The sequence below is a fragment of the Psammomys obesus genome, unplaced genomic scaffold, assembly GCF_907164565.1.
Source record: "Psammomys obesus unplaced genomic scaffold, mPsaObe1.curated_primary_1811, whole genome shotgun sequence".
Classification (NCBI taxonomy): Eukaryota; Metazoa; Chordata; class Mammalia; order Rodentia; family Muridae; genus Psammomys; species Psammomys obesus.
In genome coordinates, this window is record NW_026596039.1 from 10,288,887 (window position 1) to 10,307,169 (window position 18,283).

At 40.5% G+C, this 18,283-nt stretch overlaps 2 protein-coding genes across 2 annotated transcripts; one reads left to right on the forward strand and one right to left on the reverse strand.

Moving 5' to 3' along the window:
• Positions 1-8,434: 8,434 nt before the first annotated feature.
• Positions 8,435-15,574, reverse strand: Rbm7 (RNA binding motif protein 7). Its single transcript, XM_055622099.1, has 5 exons — positions 15,395-15,574; positions 14,286-14,448; positions 13,527-13,614; positions 10,634-10,724; positions 8,435-9,726 (listed from the first exon to the last, which is right to left on the reverse strand). The coding sequence occupies exons 1-5, from the start codon at positions 15,488-15,490 to the stop codon at positions 9,370-9,372; spliced, it is 795 nt and encodes a 264-aa protein (XP_055478074.1). The 5' UTR covers positions 15,491-15,574; the 3' UTR covers positions 8,435-9,369.
• Positions 15,575-15,667: 93 nt separating this feature from the next.
• Positions 15,668-16,208, forward strand: CUNH11orf71 (chromosome unknown C11orf71 homolog). Its single transcript, XM_055622101.1, has one exon. The coding sequence runs from the start codon at positions 15,805-15,807 to the stop codon at positions 16,156-16,158; it is 354 nt and encodes a 117-aa protein (XP_055478076.1). The 5' UTR covers positions 15,668-15,804; the 3' UTR covers positions 16,159-16,208.
• The last annotated feature ends 2,075 nt before the right edge of the window (positions 16,209-18,283 follow it).

Below are 18,283 nucleotides of genomic sequence, written 5' to 3' on the forward strand. Positions count from 1 at the left end.
CTTCTGCCTATGTATGTTTCAGTATCATGCCAGACCCAGATGGTTCCTAAATCCACTACAATGCCAAAGCAGCTACCACAGGTGTCCCAGTCTGACTTCACAGACTTCCACCAAGCTGGACCTGCACTTTCCCTCCCAGCCATGGATGTTCTCATAGACCCTGGACAACATCAAAACAGCCTGCTCTTCCTGGACTTGGCCAGCATTTCTGCCTTTCAACCTCTGTACAGTGCCCCCAGTGTCATCAGGAAGTAGCCAGAAGAGAATTTATTCCTGTTATTCACTTATTATTAACAAAATGCTGGAATGGTGTGTTTCAGGCCCAGGACAAGTAGCTGCAGGTTCTCCCAGCATTCTTCAGTCCCTACCTGCTGCCTTGTGTGGCTAGCAACTCTCTACTGGCAACCCTCTACCCTAAACTTTCCAGGGCAGGGGCTTCCCCTCCTCCTCTTGACCATGTAATCTGGACATTTATTGCTATTTTTTTTCTCTCTTACACCCTTGCATGGCAACCAAGAGCTACTTCCAATGAACCTAAATTTATATACTTCAACTTGCCTTACATTGAGAAGCAGCCCAAGCTCCTCATTTTTTAAGTATAGGAAAAGGGAGGAATGTTAGTATTTAGGCAGCCTGCTTCTGGGTTTCCTAACCTATGATCATGTGTCGTCCAGCAGGTAGCCACACCTGGCAGGCATAGTTATGTTGCTTTTTAAGAGGACCAACCCACCACTTTGTCACTCTCTTGCCTTCACAAATCTTGCCATCTCCCCTTTCTCTGTCATGCAGCCCCCTCCCTTCCCTCTATCATGTCTTGCTCTCTCCCTCTCTCTCTCTCTTCATCTCCATCCAATAAACTTCTTTCATATAAAATCTACTGTGAGCATCATCATTTTATTGGGTCCTAACAATAAGGATACCTCCACCTCCTGCTGTTTCACCCCAGCCATGAGTCTATGGAGGCTCATCTCCATGGCACCAAAGGGCACTGCACCAAAGGGCAGTGACTCTACCTGACCATGGACTTAAACCTCTAAAACTGTATGACGAAACAAAGCATTCTTTTTCATCCATTGATTATCTCAGGTGCTTCGTTACTTTAATGGAAAGTCGACACAAACACCAAAGTAATTATCCACTTATGAAGTTATTTGATACCCATGACACCAGACACAGTAAATACTCAACACATTAAATTAGGGGATTGTGTGTTTGTTTGCTTTCAGGGTTTGGGGGAGGTTGATGACAGGCCTTGATATGTCAGCTCACAGTTCGATAATACAGCCTTCATGGCAGGGAGGTCCTGCCCTCAGGAGCTTGAGGAAGCTACTCAAGTTGTACCCACACTCAGGAAGCAGACTGGTGATCTAAGGTAGTTTTAATTTCTAAAACTAGAGTGCTTTATTTTTTATTTGGAGCTGTTTCTTTGATAGGGAAGGAAGTGACTACTTTCACATTTGTGAAATGTGGTGATTCCCAGAAAAAGGGACAAATGGGGGGAAAAGCCTTTGTCCTCGTCACCAGGAGTTGGCTCGCCTCTCCTTCCTGGTTTCTAGGCAAAGAACATCCAAGAGCGTTATACTTATTTGCTTTTCTAAAGGCAAGTGTAATGTATATTGCTGTCACAATAAAGCCAGGTAATAAGGCATGTAAAGATGTTTTAATTATGCAAATTTGCTGAAGGCATTCATTGCCAGAAACACAGAAAATTGCATTCAAATAATCACAACTCAGGATATCTTGATTATACTGTTAAGCACAAGATGACCATGGGCAAGGAGAGAGATAAAAGAGAACAAACACTGGAATGCCACTCAACTAACAAAATGATTGCTTGCTGAAAAACAGTAAGGAGCCGGTTAGAAGAGCAAGAGTGGGTGTGGTATTTCTCAACATATACATTTTTTTTTTGTTTTGAATGATGGAAGTACATTCTTTGTTCTAAAAGATTAAAAAGTAGTCATTTTAAAATGGAATATTGTTACATCTTTGTATATCAAAAATCAGAATTTAAAAATGTTACATTGACTCCAATTTTGCATTTCACTTATTGGGACTCAAACTATAGTATTTGCGTAAGTAGCTAGATCCCTGTTATCTTCTCTATTATCGCTTAGAGAGAAAAATATTGAAATCACAAAACCAAACAACCTCTGATGGCCTCTGAAAGTTTAGAGGTACAGTCTCTCTTCATGTTTTGCCATATGTGTGTGCGTGTGTATGTGTGTGTGCATTCCAGACAAGCTTTCTTCTGTGGATTACAGGGAAGTGAACTCAGCTCATTGGGCTAATGCTGCAATGCTTTTATCCACTGAATCATCTTGCTGGCTTACAATTTCTTATTTTACAAAATTAAGAGCCAGGAGAGGTAGTTCTCACTTGTAATCTCAGCTCTAGGGGAATGGAGGCAAGAGAGCCATGAGTTCAAGGGCATCTCTGGACATATGGGGGGGGGGGGGTTGTTCAAGGATAGCATAGGTTCTATGCAACCCTATTGCAAAGGGAAAAAATAAGTTTCAAATAACAAGCCATAATATCAAGATCAACTACATCTCTTCTTATGCTGTCACACCTAATTAAAGTAAGCATGGAAGTGACGAGCCTGATTTCTAGAATTAGACTGATTAGATATGAATTAGGCTCCACTCATTATATCATCTTTGGGAAGGTACCGAATTTCTCTTCTATAAAATGGTTGAAAAGTAGCTTAGCGTGCAGTAACAGTTCAATGAATGCTAGTTTCTAAAAAAGGAATTCACATTTACATATTAATATACCAACACTCGAGCTAAATATGACAGCATGATTTATATTTGCCAACCAATTATTTCTCCTTAGTAATATAAAAATTTTAAAATTAAGTATATCTATACAATGTTATTGGAAGTATGATAAAGCTTGTGTTGGTTTTAACATCAAAAGCTAAGGACAAAATTGACATATATATTAAAGACATAGGCTATAAAGAGCATTGAATTATGCAAACAGCAAAGCTTAGATCATAATTAAACCTCAAAAATTGTGTAAATGTTCAGACATTTATTAAGAAATAACTCAAAAGAGAAAGAATGACATTTTTAATTTTGTTTTTTGACATAGAATTTATATACATTGTGGTGTTTTGTTATATGTTGTAGGATAATCTAACAGGGATAACTAGCAAATCCATCACCTTCACCACAAATACTTATATCTTTGTGACAAACACTTTCAAAATACACATCAATGTTAATGATTCTCATCACACTAGGCAAGATATCAATAAGGCTTGTTTCTCTAATTGAAACTTACTGCCCTGTGATAGTTAGTGAAGGGACTCTAGCCTACCCAAGCATGGTGATCATGGCTCTGCCAGGCCTTTCCCTTATTGCTCATTACCTCTGCCTTACTAGAAAACTATTAGATTGCATGCCTAAAGCTAGACCCCAATGTCTATTCCCTTATTATTCCACTTCCTCCAGAGGCTGACTACCAAGGTCCAGCTATCAAAATACTGAAGTCCAGCAATCAAAAGGCCCCTTTGGCTCACCTAATTAACATGTCCAGTTAAAATTAAACATCTCATCCTAACACGGGATTTCCCCCTTTACCTTTATAAACTGCCATTTTCCTAAGGGCCAAGTCTTTTCCTATCTAGAGGCAGCCCTTTGTCCCCCTCCTGTCTTTTTTCTTTGTTTGTTTTGTTTTTTGTTTTTTTTTTTCTTATTCCTTGTCCTTTGTTCCTCTGGGAAAATAAATCTCCTTTGTACTGAGAACTTGGTCTTGGGGTGTCCTAAGCTGATACTGTATCCTTGCAGTTAGGGTCTGGGGTAAGGGGTTGTTTCTAAGATTTATTTTTATTTATTTGTATGTATGTACGCTTATGTGTATGCCAAATGTATGTGGGCACCCACAGAGGCCAGAAGAAGTTGTCAGATTCCCCAGGAGCTGGAGTTACAGACTAGGTATTGTGAACTGCCCAATACAGGTGCTAAGAACCAAACTCTGGTCCCGGAAGATCAGCACATTATTCTTTAAGAACTGAGTTCTCTCTTTAGCCCCACTATTTAATTTTGTCAACATGGCACAATCTAGAACCACCTCAGAAGAATATTTCAGTCAGGATGAGCATGAATATGTGTTTGGTAGATTACCCTGATTACGTTAAGTGGGAAGACCCGCCCACTGTGTGGCACCATTCCTTAGGCAAGAAATTTTGGTTTGTAAAGAGCAGAGAAATACGTTCATTCATGCCCCTCTGCTCTGGACTGTGGAAACTGTGGAGAGCTGCTGGTTTGTCAAGCTACTATGATATTGATTATTCAGCGGAAAAACATGTTTTCACCCTGGCCTTCACTTTGACACAAGAGATATGAGGATGTTTCACCAAGTTCCTTAAAACTTGTTTGTGTGATCTTAGACCGTATCTGCTCCAGGGAAGTAGTTTTAGAAAACAAGTTTGGCAGTTTCACGAACTTTTTTCTTGTATTGATGTGACTTGTTTTTGATTTGTCTATTAAAAGGAATTGTGGAATAAATTCATGTGGCAGTCTTACTGACAGCCCTCCAGAGCTGATCCCATGTGTTTGACTTGCTTTAATTATTTCAATCCTCACTCCCCACTCAGGAACTGTTTGACTCTCTGCCAGCGGGCTCCGGCATGAAATAACATGACTAGCTGCTTCAAGTTCCTGCTGCCTCGACTTCCTAACAATTGTAGATTGTAACCAGAAATTGTGAGCTAAAATGAAACCTTTCTCCCTAAAGTTACTTTTGTCCAAGTATCTTATCACAGCAATGGGAAACAAAATTACAACATATCCTTTAAGTAATGTCTCCTGTTTCCCTGCCAACTCCCTATCCCAGGTTCTTGCTGTCCACTCCCCCACTTCTTTGTGTTGAACTTTTTGAAGTGAGAATATAGTAAACTATTTGTAGTACTCCAAATAGTATCTTCTTGATAGGGTTGGGTGAGAGATTTGATGGTACCGCAGTAGCTTTGTGCAAGCTCAATTTAGGATGATGGTTTCTAGAATTTTCCACCTTATTAATAGTTTCTATTTATATTTGGTGTAAAGAACTGGGGCCTTTGTTCCTCTTGGAAAAAAACTAAATTCTTGGAATCCCTCAATGTAGACTTATGTTCGTTATTATCTTCAAATGGTAAATATTGAAAGTTTATATTACAGAAGTGACTCAAGATGGGACCTTCAGAATAGGACCAGGCCAGGATGCAAAGGTCAACCATTTGATTACAGGGTTGGGGCTCTGAGCGGCATATTAGTCTGAACCTCTTGGGAGAAAAGGGGCCTGGAGACTGAGTTCAATCACACGGCCAAAAACTCAATTGATGATGATTACTTAATGGAACTCCACTACAAACTGAAAAATGTTCAACTTTATTAGTGTGTATATGTCAGTGTTTGTGCCATGCCACCTGTGTGGAGGTTGGGAAACTCTTTGGTGTGCATTTTCTCCTTCCATCTTAATGTGCATTCTGGGAAAAGGCTCTGGTTGTCTGGTTGTCAGATAAAAGCAAGTGCCTTTATCTGCTGAGCCATCTTTTCCTGCCCTCCAATAGATTTTGGATGGACAAAAGCTCAGACATATTTCCTGGCTGATAAAGTGCTCTGCTTTGCTAGGAAGGTGATCTAACTTGAAGCAAGGAGAGAAAACATGAAAGGTTCACTTCTGAGACTTGTCAGCCTGTCCTTGCCTTTATGCATCTCCTCAGGGGACTGGTTTTAACTTTCACCTGTTTGCTATAGAAAAATTGTATCATTGTATGTAGTTCTTTCCTGAATTCCGGGTCTTTGTAGGAAAACTATCAAAGCTTAAGATATTATGGAAATCCCTGAACTCCGTAGCCAATTGGTCAGACCTTTGGGTGGCATGGGAGTTTCTACATGTTGGGCTCATGCCTGAATTGAGGGTAGTCTCAAGAAGACTTTACCAGAACTTTGGTCCAACTATAAGAAGTTACTCTTAGAATACCAATGCTGTTGACCAAAAATAAATTTCTATGAGAAGAGATGGAAACTGGCCTGGTAGGCCAGGGACTGCAAGGCAGCAATTCTCAGAATGCCCTTGCTAGAGGCCAAGAACATTAGAAGAGAGATCCGGTTCCTGTTTCCTCCTTTGCCTAAAGGCTGGAATGAGAATGAAATCAGGATGAGGGACCTGGCTGGGCCACCTGTCCTGACCACAGCACTCTCCCGACTCACCCAGCTGCTGTCTGTCTCTTAAAAAAGTGCCCAGACTAACAGCTCTCTGTACTCTTATTTCCTGGGACACCTGCTATTCAGAAGCTCTGTTCTTTCTTTCTCTGGCTAAAAGTCCCACCTACCAATTTGTAATAAACTTTGACCTCTAAGTTTCATCTTTTGAATACTTGAGACAAGAACCTGAAAGCTACTGACATGGGCAGCTTTTGTTACTGAGTTTCTGGGACTCTAGTTCATTGAGTGTTGTAGTCGAAGATTAATATTTACTATTGTTTTATCTTCTAGTAATTTTGCTATTAATCCTCAGCAGCTGTATAACCAAATCACCACAGAGACTGGGTTTTTAGTTAACCTAGAACACAATGCTGTATTTACTCCCTCCTAAACCTCCAAGCCCTCAGTTTCCTAACATTTAGATTTCCCACATTATACTTGCTTTTTGTGAAATTGTAGGTCTGGTTCATGCTCCAAGTCCTCCAAACTCTCTCCTCCAGCTCTGCTCTCCTCTCTCCTCCTTTCCTGCCTTCTGGCTCCTCCCCTCTTTCCTGTCCTCTGGCTCCTCCCATTGCACAACATTGTATGTAGTTGCTTTATTTTGTCCTGTTTACACGGAGTTGAGACAGGATGCTTATAATGAGTATCACAATGCAGTATCTGGATTGAAACCAGAGAGTTGGGGGTGGGAAAAATCAGCATTTGAATTAACAAGGGTAAGGCGTATACATTTTAAAAGACATTATACCAACAACTGAGAAAGGTTTTATCGTTCTCAAAGACAAATTATCCTTCACAGGAGTGTTTGGACACTTGGGTCTCCAGTCAGTGGCACGACTGGGGCTTTGAACCTTTAGAGGGTAGGGTAGGTACAGTGAAGCTAAGTCCCTGGGGACCCAGGCGGTCCTTAGAAGTACTTCTTGATCATTAAGTGAACAAGTAGCTGTCATATTCCTACCACTATGGACCCACTGTACCAAACCTCCTACTCTCTAACAGACCAACAAACGACAGGTAGCTTGATTGGCTATGCTTTCTATTCCATGGCAGATGAAAATGCCCCTAGAAATGTGAACCAATAAACCTCCCACTTTATTTCTGACAGGTATTTTCTCACAGATACAAGGAAGAAACAAAAGGGGAGCAGCAAGCATGGTTCTTAGAATCTGGAAGGCATTGCAGGGGAATAGGCGTATTAGCCCTTTACGTGTTGTTTACTGACCGGCTTAGTTTGCTGTGGGCAGTCTTAGATTTTTCTAGCCTGTGTCACGTGGGACACAGATCTTTGTAGCTCTATAGCTAAGACTGAGAAAGATGAAAGCTCAATTTAGTTTTTAAGTCTTTTCCAGTTCCTCTCTGTTCAGTTTTTGCTCTGTAGTTGTCCTTTTCAACTGATAGTCTAATGGACCCATCAACAGATGTATGCCAGCAAATTAGTACATTGGCAATCAAAAATATAAGTTTCCATTCCTGTAATAAACCTCTCCTTCGACATCACTTACCTCTGTATGCTAACTTAGTGACAGATACAGACCACCTATCAATTTAAAAATAAACAAAAATCCAATGGGAATTCAACAGGAACGCTGTAACTACAGCCTCCCTGGCCCCGCTGCAGTTTTTAAGAATACTAACACCAAAATCCCCAAACCCCTGAGATTTTAGGGTACACCCTAGACACTAAAGTATAGCAATTCTTTTAAAAGAGAGATTCCTAGGTTATAGTAATGGAGCTTTCCAGTGTTGTCTATCTTGAATCCCAAGGCTCACTTGCCCTGTTTACAAAATACAGGTATTTAGTTTAGTTGGTTCAACTGGGTAAAACCAAAGGGAAATACTCACTGGATCTTCCAAAGCTTGCCCCACAAAAAGCTAGTAGTCCAAGATTATTCTAATCACCTGTGGACTAACCTGACTTAGTCCAAACCAATATCTACCAACTTTCCATGTAGATACCTAGAAATAATCCTGCTTAAGTAAACAATTAAAAGAAGAAAAACTTGACTCTACAAGTGGGGACACAGCTTTGTTAACAGAGCCTGGACATGTAGAACAACTGGATGTAGAAAGCAAACAAAGGAATCTATTTTGATAAAAGTCTAGCTGTGCTGCACAGTAAATCTACAGAAGCTGTAAGATGGACAACCTTACCTAGCAGTGTGAACTGACATGACTGAAGGTATACTAAGTTATTGGATACCGCTGATGTCAGTGATACAAAAATAAAGAGACACATAATCTTTTTATGGATTTAATATATTAAGGAACATAGTATAAATGCTGTGGTAATAAAGAGGATCCTAAATTTTTCATGGAACAAATTCCTCAAAAAAGATTTTGCAGTGGAAGAGCAACAGGATCTTGAAACATTTTAGGTTTGTTAAACAGAAATTCAAAATTATAAGCCTTGCACTGAAACCTTTTGCCATTTTCTCTGTGTATTAACATTGTTGTTCCTCTAAAAAGTTTTCGTCATGTCATTTAATGTAAAAATATACATGAAGGTATTTAACTTCCTGAGCGACTAGTCATACAACAAATATAATTTAATGACAGAATTTTAAAGTTCTTAGAATGAACTAGTATAGATTTATAATGTATGTTCAATTGTGGTAAAATTCAAGAGCCTACCACAAAATTTGTACTTAAATTCTGAGTTAAGAAATATGACTTATCCCCAAACAAAACCAATAAATTGTTTTAAATAAACTATTAATAAATGGATTACTGAAAGTTCTATTTTTTCATTTGTTAACAAAATTCAGAAAGCCATTTCAGACTACCAACTTGGATGCTTATTATATTCACCAAAATGACACATTACAAAATTTCTTGCAACAATAAGGGTGAGATAATTAAAATATTTGCTTTATAATACAACCAATCTATACAGTTCTTCTTTCTTAGACTGTCTGAAATGACCAGAATAGTGGCAAATTCTTTCATAAAACCCTTCCTCTTCAGAAACCAGAGGTAAGGTAATTAAGAGTAACAAACAAGGAGCCCAGCTGTTGGTTCTCCATGAAACTGCTGCTAGGTTTTAAAAAATTTTTTTTTCAAAGACAGGTGGCAAATCGTGGGGCAACTCTGTACAATTTTTAGAAATACTTCTGGAAGAACTTAATTAAAAGGACCTAAAATGGCCCTGTAAACAATGTCCTTGGAATGCTTGTTAGTGTCGAGATGAGGGCCATTTCCCACCTCTACTGTCCCTTCTGTTGTCATAGTCATGACTCCAGCCATCACGATTCCTGTCGTCATAGTAGGAATCCTCTCTGTTTCCTCTGTAATGATAGTCAGACCCATGATCAGAGTAGCGCTGCTCACGGCTGTAGTGTCTATCTGCTAGGTAGGGGTGAGAATTCTGTCTTTTACGCTGGGATGACAGTGCATCTTGGCGCCACTGGGAGCTAGAAGATTGATTAAAGCTATGACCATGTGGCTGAACTGATGGTGAAAATCCCGACTGATCTGCATGTGGAGAACCAAATTTCCCAACATATGACATCTGTCTGAAAACACTGTTCATCTGAGGGAAGAAAAAATTGAAATATTAATTCTAAGTACTTTTTGATAGCAAAGTCAATATACATATATTTAGCCAATGATACAGAATAAGAAAAATCAAAATAACCCTTGCCTAAATGAATCCCAAACTGAATGTAATTAAATATGGTCCAATACCACAGTTTCTCGCATCTTGAGTGTCTATTTACAGAACCTGGACATAAATACTGTGTTATTCCGAGAATACAATTAAAAACATCACTTAAAATGACTACCCTACGAGCCACTGTAACAAAAACACAAAGAACTAGACCTTCACTAGCATTAGAAAAAGCTTTGAAAGTGGTATACCATCTGAATGCTAAGAAAATGAACTTAACCAAAAGAAACCATTTTAAGGAAGAAGCATGTAGCAGAATACAGTGGGTACTGAGAAAGAGAACTACAGGAGCAGAAATAGGTCATTCATCTTAGAAGCTGTTAAGGGTTGAGGACAAAACTGAGTGGGAACTGGGACATGTCTTTAAACACATCACTCTAGAGGCAGAAGCAGGCAGATCTCTGTGAGTTCAAAGCCAGCCTGGTCTATATAGAGCTCCAGGGCAGCCAGAGATATATAGTGAGACCTTGTGTCAAAAAGGAAAAGAAACAACAAAAGATAGTTGATTTGGGTTTTAGGCTAGGTCTCATGATATTACAAAAACCACATCAATAAAGTTGGTCTAAAAGATACATGTTAATTGTTAAAACTACAATGATCATGATAGTCTAAATAGTCGACAAAAGTATTAATAATTAAAATAAAAAGTAAATTTATGTCTAACAAACATAAGTAATAAAACTGACTGAGAAGTTATCTGATATAACAAGAGTATTTTGTCCCAAGTATGACTGTCCTAGCAACTAAACTAGAAAGAAAAACTGCCTACCACTGCTTGCCGCTGATAATCTTCTGGAGAAGAAAAGGACCTCTGGACCATCTGTGCTGATGGAGTCACGTTACTCACCATCCTCTCATAGCTACAAAGAGAAACCAAGGATTAGTGAGCATCATTCAAAAAACACCAGTCACAAGTGAAACAGTTCTCAAAGATGAAAACAATTAAGGTAAGCTCAGTTTCCACATGTTTTAAGAGTAGAATAGTTGGAAAGAATGGGCATTCTATTTTAGGTTGGCTGATCAGGAACAGCCTTTCTGAAAAGGAGACATTTAAAGAAAAAAAGAGAGGAATATGATTACTTGAAGGCAGAACAATCCCAACTGTGGAAATAGTTAGTGCAGGGAAAGCAAACTAAGAGCCAAGGAGCCAAACAGAGTTCTGTAACGTGGCGTTTTCTGGGAACACAGTACTGCTTTCCTCTTGTGTTTCCTATGGCTACCTTACCACTACAACGGCAGACACAAGGACAACATGGGCAGGCAGCATACATCTAAAGTATTAACTACTTGCTGCATTGGTCCTCAAGCTAATCAGGGCAATCATTCAGATCAAGACTTTACCACCTAGCTTATAAATGAAGCACAGTAAAGAAACTATAAATTTTACCTTTTCAAACTTGAGCAACTGGTAGGTATTTGTGAGACTTTACAGTAGAAAGGTCTGGACAAATAACCATTTATTTCATGGTTGTAAGTGTTGACCAAACTCAGTGAAGGTAAGAAAAATAAGGGACTCTCCATTAGTTTCTGGGGGAAGGTGTGTCTCAAAGCAGATTATGTGTACAGATGCCAAAGGGGGCAACAGTACAATGTACTTTATGCCAAAATATTAAAATGATCCACCCTAGTCTATGATTAAAACTAAAAGTAGGGACTAGTATACTTCCTCAACCCTCTCAAGAAATTCTAAGGGGAAAATCTTTGTTCCATTTAGGATACCTTTGACTGTTATATGAAAATGGCTGAAGACACTTTGAGATTGCCAACTAATAAGTGTTTAAACACCACTAATTAATTTCAGCTGACAAAAAAATGACACAGGGAAAGCAATGTTTTTGTACTATCACTTTTTATAATTCTTCCTCTCAACATTTCTCTACACAGCAGCCATCCAATTCTCTCCAGCTTTGTCAATACCTTAATCCAAATGAACCTTGATCCAACAGCCCCACAAGGTTGCTGTCAATAGCTTCCTAATTGGACTTTTTTTCACTATTGTTCCTTTTCCCATTATAGCCAACTCTTTAAACTTTATAACTTAATATCATTTTACTTTTGTCCCGTTTAGGATGAAATCTCCCCAGAATTGACTGTAGCCCTATGAGACAGACACTTACTCAGCTTTTATGTACATCAAAATTCCCCACTGCCCTCAGTGTACTGGCTGCTTTCAGTTCTTCATCCATCTGCATCATCTCCTGCTGTTAAAAGTCTTTCAAAGCACTTTCTACTTCTTGAGTATAGCAGAATTTTAGCAGTACCATTTTATCTGGCATGAATCTGGAGAGATGGCACCTAAGCTTGGAAGTAGCCCTTTGTCAGTGATGGTTATGAGATTCTGTGGGTGGTTATTCTTTTGAGGGATTCTCAAAGCTTTGCATAACTTAGTCCAGATAGGCCTAGCAAACCAGGAAGTCTCCTATGGCTGAGAACTGCTGAGGTGATGGGTCTTTCAAGACAACCCCTAGATCAGATAAGAGGTTTAGAACGGAGAAACTGACTTACTAAACCTTTAGTAAGGTTTTGTATAACAATAAAGAGTTTCTGGGATGCTATCAAGGTATGGTGAAACTGACTGGCTAAAGGTGCCTTTTTGTGTAACAATAAGAGCTTCTAGGAAATTGAACAGTTCAGTCCTTCAGAGGCTTGACCCCCTGTTGCTGAGAAGCCTGAATTCATTCTGCAGAGAGTGGCTCTCTTTCTTACATCAATCAACCTGTGTAACCCAGAACACACATGAGAACTAATTATGGTAATTAAACAGGTAGTCAGTAGGTACATATCTTCATTTAGATTTGAAGCTCCTCTTGGCAACAGATCATTGTGTGGCTTGATAATACTACCGAGGCTTGTGTGCGCACACTGTTTACAAGCCCATCAAATTTAGGCATGTTAATCTCCACTCTATACTTTCTACACCAAAAGGTGGAGGTAAGTAAACCCTATTTCATACAGCTACTTCAAGACATAATTGAGATCGTCCCTGGAAAGGACCTAATGAGGCACTCAATACATGACAGGTACGTGCTCAACTTTTCTTGAATGAAAAGTTCTTTATGAATGGGCATATGAAAGCTCTACAGATTTACAAACAAAACCAAAAAAAAAAAAAAAAAAAAAAACCAATAAAACAAACAAATTGAGTTAGGTAAATATAGTACCACCTCTAACTTTCAATAGCTACAGGGATTTCAGAGATCACTTTATTCCATTTTCTTTCCTTACAAAAGGCAGAACCAGAGAAATGAGACAAAGACTGTGCAATTGGCAGAGCTGGATCTATACCCCAGTCCTATTAACTCAGGCCAGTCATCATACAGGGCTCTCAAACAGCAAGAATCAATTAGCAGTGATAACGTTAAGAGATTGGTGGGCAAAGTATACTTTCATTATGATAAGTAACATTTTTTGTTTCAATTTCACCCACGTACATGTGGGTAGGACATGTCTTTATAGAGGCACATGACTACAGTATTTAATTTAATGCAGAAGAACCACATATGCCTCCAGTCTCCTTAGAAGAGAGGCATGACATTAGTCTAGCACGACCAGCAGCAAAGCAGCAGAAGAGTTAGGAAGGAAGCGATTCACTGGTGCATTCTGAAGTCATTACTTCAGAAACTTTCTGATAAATAACTTTAATAGTGAATGAGAAACAGTACCTGTTTGGAGATGTGGAGGTTGGGCTTAAATTTCCAACATGATGCTGGGGGTATGACACACTGGCATCCTGAGAAGCGTGACTACTTCCTAAAATGAGGCAATTTCAAAAATTCTAATCGAAAACCAAAAAGCCAAACAATTTGAAATGGTTCCTTTAAATTACCCCAAAACAGAGAAACAGCTAAAAGCAACACCAACTCCCCCCAAACTAAAGCAAAAAACAAAACAAAAAAACCCACCACTCAAATCCATGTAGACTGTCTCACAGTACATAATACAAGCAATGCAAAAGAAAGTATTCCAAACATGATACTACTTAATGTAGAAACAGCCAATCTGGCCATGGCATTCTCATCTCCATACTAAACCGCATGATTAGCCTTATCCATGAAAAGCCTTATCCTATCCTTACAAAACAGCAGCAACAAAATCAAAATTTGTGAATCACAAAGCACCCTGGGAAATAGTAAAATTTAAAGTATTTTCACCATCATTAACTCTCTAATTCCAGTCTTTAAAATAGCAGTATGGAGCAGACACCTAGAAACCTAGCACTTGGAAGGCAGAAGCTTGACATGCCTTACACAGGGAGTTTGAAGCTGGCCTAGAATACCTGAAACCCTGTCTCAAAAACCAAAACCAAACTGGAACAGTAAAATTGAAAGCAAAAGCAAAAAAAAAAAAAAAAAAAAAAAAAAAAAAACACTCACATTTATATATATATATATATATATATATATATACATACGAACCATTACCTGATCTAAACTGAATTTTGATAGGCCTCCCAAAAAGTTTGATTCCATTGAGAAGATTCATGGCATAGGGAACAGACACTTCGTGTTTGAAATTCACAAATGCAAACTGCTTCAGTTTGCCATCTTTATCTTTCGGGATTTTCACCTTTATTACTGGTCCAGCCTGCGAAGAAAAGAGTTTAGAACTTAAACAAGGCAATTTCAGGAAAACATTTAAATTTCAGAAATAAACGAGAATGCAAGCCTGTCGTGGTGGCACATGCCTGTATTGTCAGTAGTCAAGAGGTGCGGGCAGGAGGATCAGCTCAAAGTCAGCCTCGGAGTTCCAGGGCTACCAAGGCTATAGAGACTGTCTCTCTGTTTCATTACTATAAAGAAGAGAACACACAGTTTTAAACAAAAGGTATGTAATCAGGATCTCATTAAAAACAAAATGTCCTGACAAGGGCTGGACATCTCCCGTTTTACTAAGGATAACAATTCTAGTTCTGACTGAAACCGAGATAATTTGGGGAAAGTTTTAATTATATTATAATATTTATAAAGGACAGAAAATACAATATTTGAACTACATCTCACATGACTGTGTGATGTCTTAACAAAGCAACCAACACCGCATAGCAATGAACTCATTTACCAAAGTGGATTCTTCGCCAAAAAAAAAAAAAAAAAAAAAGCAGCTTTCCTCACCGAGCAATCAAATACAACCAGCTACTGAGCCATAGGGCAGGACGAGTTTTTCGCACTTTTAAGATAAACACTCCTCCAACGCTGCTTTCCCACACTGTGTTTAAAAGAGTTTTAAAAACACTTTCATGTCCGCAAGTTCTTACGCAAGTTAAGCGGAAATTGAGAGAAGCGGAAACACAACGTGTGCGACGACGCTAAGGCCAGTTAACTCCGAGGGAAGGCGAGGTACGCGGGAAAGGGAAGGAAATGCTGAGGCTCCAGCTCGGATCCCTGGACTCCACCGGGGTAGAGACGCACATGCACCCATCATCAGACGTCACTTTTGGCCCGAACGCCCCAGTGTTCCGGCCTGGCGCGCGCCGCTCCTTAGCTGGCCTCGTGGATGCCGCAGTCGCCCTAGGACCGCGCCCGCCCCTTACCTGGTGGAACAGCTCGAAGAGGAGTTCCTCCGTCACCTTCGTCTCCAGGTTGCCCACGAACAGAGTGCGGTCGGCCTCCGCGGCCGCCGCCCCCATCTCCGCGTCGCTTCCAGTCCCCGGCCTAGGCTGATCGCTCGCGGTCGACCGACCTTACTGCGCACTCTCAGAAACACCCACGTCCTCTACTTCAGGCGTCACGACGTAAACGCCCGTCGCGAGCGCAGGCACGCCACGCATGCGCGCGGGGGAAGCGCTTGTTTCCGGCGGCTGCTGCTTCCGCCGTTGCACTAAAAATGGCGGCTGGGGTCGGTGACGGTTGCGTCCGACGCGGGCTGGAGTGATCTGCGGCGCTGCCTAGGGCCCAGTTTGATCGACGTACGTCTAGCAAACACTGCGGGCGGTGTTTGAAGATGGCCCAGAGCTCGTTGTCGCTGTCCGCTGGCGATCAAGCCAACAGGGTGGCCTACCGGTCCTCCCAAGGAGATCTCAACCCGTCGGCCATGGCTTGGGCGATGGTCTCCGGAGACAGCTTCCTGGTTACTAGTCTCGATCCGAATCAGCCAGGACCTCGGCCGCCCCCGCGACCCAGCGTTCGGACCGACAGACGTCGAGTGCCCGTCGGTGGCCGCAGCCGTAGCCGAAGCCGCCAAGGCAGATTCTCGCCTTACCCGATCCCAGGCGTCAAGCTCGACCTGTTGAGAAGTGTGCTGCAGCAGCGTCTGGTTGCGTTGGGAAGCGCCCTCGCAGCCCGAATCTCAGCGTAGAGCGAATGCCTCCCCTCACTTAGCTTACAAACAAGGCCTCCCTAAAATCATTTCTTTGTGTAGCAGCAGTCTTATTTTTACTGACGTATTTTCACCGATGTGGGCAGTTACTACAGCCTGTGAAAGAAAAGTTTGGCCGGGCGTAGTGACACACATTTTTAATGTCAGCACTCGGGAAAGCAGGCTCTGAGTTACAGGACAGCCAGTGTTACATAGTGGGGGGGTGGGAGGCAGGGGCTGAAAAGCGATCCATATGGGGCCAAGAAGAGAGTGGGGAGGGAATTCTTTGGTAGTTACAAAGCCAAGTGACTTATTTGTGAATGTAATCTCTTGTGGTCCAGGCTTGCTGCAGACTTGCCATGTAGTATTAAGGATGATTTTAAATTCATGCTCTTGCTTGTGCCTCCTAGGATTTACAGGCCCAAGCCACACACCCCGCTTGATTAACAGTTACTGAGTACGGAATCCAGCTGTATCTGAGTTCCACAGCCCTCAACTTTGAGGCTTTTAATTCAAGCTTTCGTAATTGCCTTCCTCTTTCCGTCTTACTACCCTTAACTCATGTTGGTGAGAACAAATTTCCTTTATCGCGTTGTTTTATCTTTACACCTTTCCCTACCACCTAACCCTGCCCCCCTGTTTTGTTTTTTGGTGTTTTTGTTGTTGTTGTTTTTGTCTACAGACTTCAGTCGTTTTTCTTTCTGTCAGGGTTGCATCTCGTAGCCATGGCTCACCTGAAACTGGCAGACCTGATAGCCTCTGTCTCCCAAGTGCTGGGATTAAAGGCATGCACCACCAGGCCTGGTCAGACTCCAATCTTAAACATGCTGAAAGAACTGTTCCAAATTAAGCCAAGGTGCATACTCTTCCAAAGACTTAAAGTGAATTTTTGTATGTGTCATAATTAACTTCACCTTCATTAGTGTGAATTTACTGTTAGAAAATATGCTGGTGAGACCAGCCTAAGTCTAAATCACAATCATGTATATGTTTTCTACTCACTATGATCACTTGAAACCTTTTGCCTTTACTTTTTCAATCTTGGAATGGTTTCATAAAACTTCTGAAATAGGGCCTTGCTGTGTTGCCCAGGTAGGTCTAGAACTGGAAATCCTACCTAAGGGTCCCCAGGAATAGGTATATACCCAGCAGTAGGTGAACTCAAATATCTCTGCCCTAGAGCCATAAGTGCACTCTGGACGGAGAAGCTAATGGGTAATGGCCACACTAGACTATTCATTAAGTATAGTAATGCTCTTCAGCATTGGTTATGATAACTATATTATCATGGTTCCCTTAGTGGCTGACCATTCCCATACTAATATTTTTTTCTGTTAACCTTGTATTTCCCAAAGTGATATTGGGATAAAATTTGTGAGATTTTTGCTGAAACCTTGTCTCTCCAGACTTGCTTAAAATGAGATAGAGCAAAATTGCCACATACTACACAGTGATTGTTAGAACCACATCTGAAGATGAAAATTTTAATAGAGTGAATATATAGTGAGAAGATTGGAAATTGTGGCAAATGAAAGATACTGATATTAGCATTAGCTACTTTTAATTGAGTGCATGGCATTGAGCTGTTGCTCAGTAGGTGGAGCTGATTGAATTAATCTGTGCCTTGCTGTTGCCTGCATCCGGCACTTAGAATTAAGTAGTGTACAAGATACCTACATGGTTTTGCTCACATGGAGCTTTATAGTATGTTACTTGGTTCTCAGAGCAGCTCATAAGGATATTGTATTTTTTTGCTGCTGGGTTAGTCCAAAAGTGGGATGGATTTTCCAAGGTTATTCAGCTGAGGTTCGTGATCTGAACTTTGCAACACAAAACACTTTAGAGATAATTTATAACAAACTATCCCAGACAACTAAATGGAAGTTAGCCAGAGCTTTAATCAAAATTCATGGTTGAGAAAAGAATTCCACATGAATACTATAGGTTTTAGACTGGGGAGATAGAGAAAAATGAAGCTGGGAAAATAGTGCAGTCCTAAAACTCAGATGTGTAATGTTGGAAAATGCTACCTCAAATGGCAGTAAGTTGGGTGTCAGTTCAGAAAAGGCTGAATTTTTTTTTTTTTTTTTATCAAATGCTTTGAGTGCAAATAGGGCTAAAATAC

Excerpts from the sequence above, each read along its gene's own strand:
- Rbm7 (XM_055622099.1), bottom strand. The coding sequence starts at position 15,490 with ATGGGGGCGGCGGCCGCGGAGGCCGACCGCACTCTGTTCGTGGGCAAC. Across the intron at positions 13,615-14,285 it reads CAAAATTCAGTTTAGATCAG|GAAGTAGTCACGCTTCTCAG; the intron begins GTAATGGTTCGT and ends GCCTCATTTTAG. Across the intron at positions 10,725-13,526 it reads ACCTCCACATCTCCAAACAG|CTATGAGAGGATGGTGAGTA; the intron begins GTACTGTTTCTC and ends TTCTCTTTGTAG.
- CUNH11orf71 (XM_055622101.1), top strand. The coding sequence starts at position 15,805 with ATGGCCCAGAGCTCGTTGTCGCTGTCCGCTGGCGATCAAGCCAACAGG.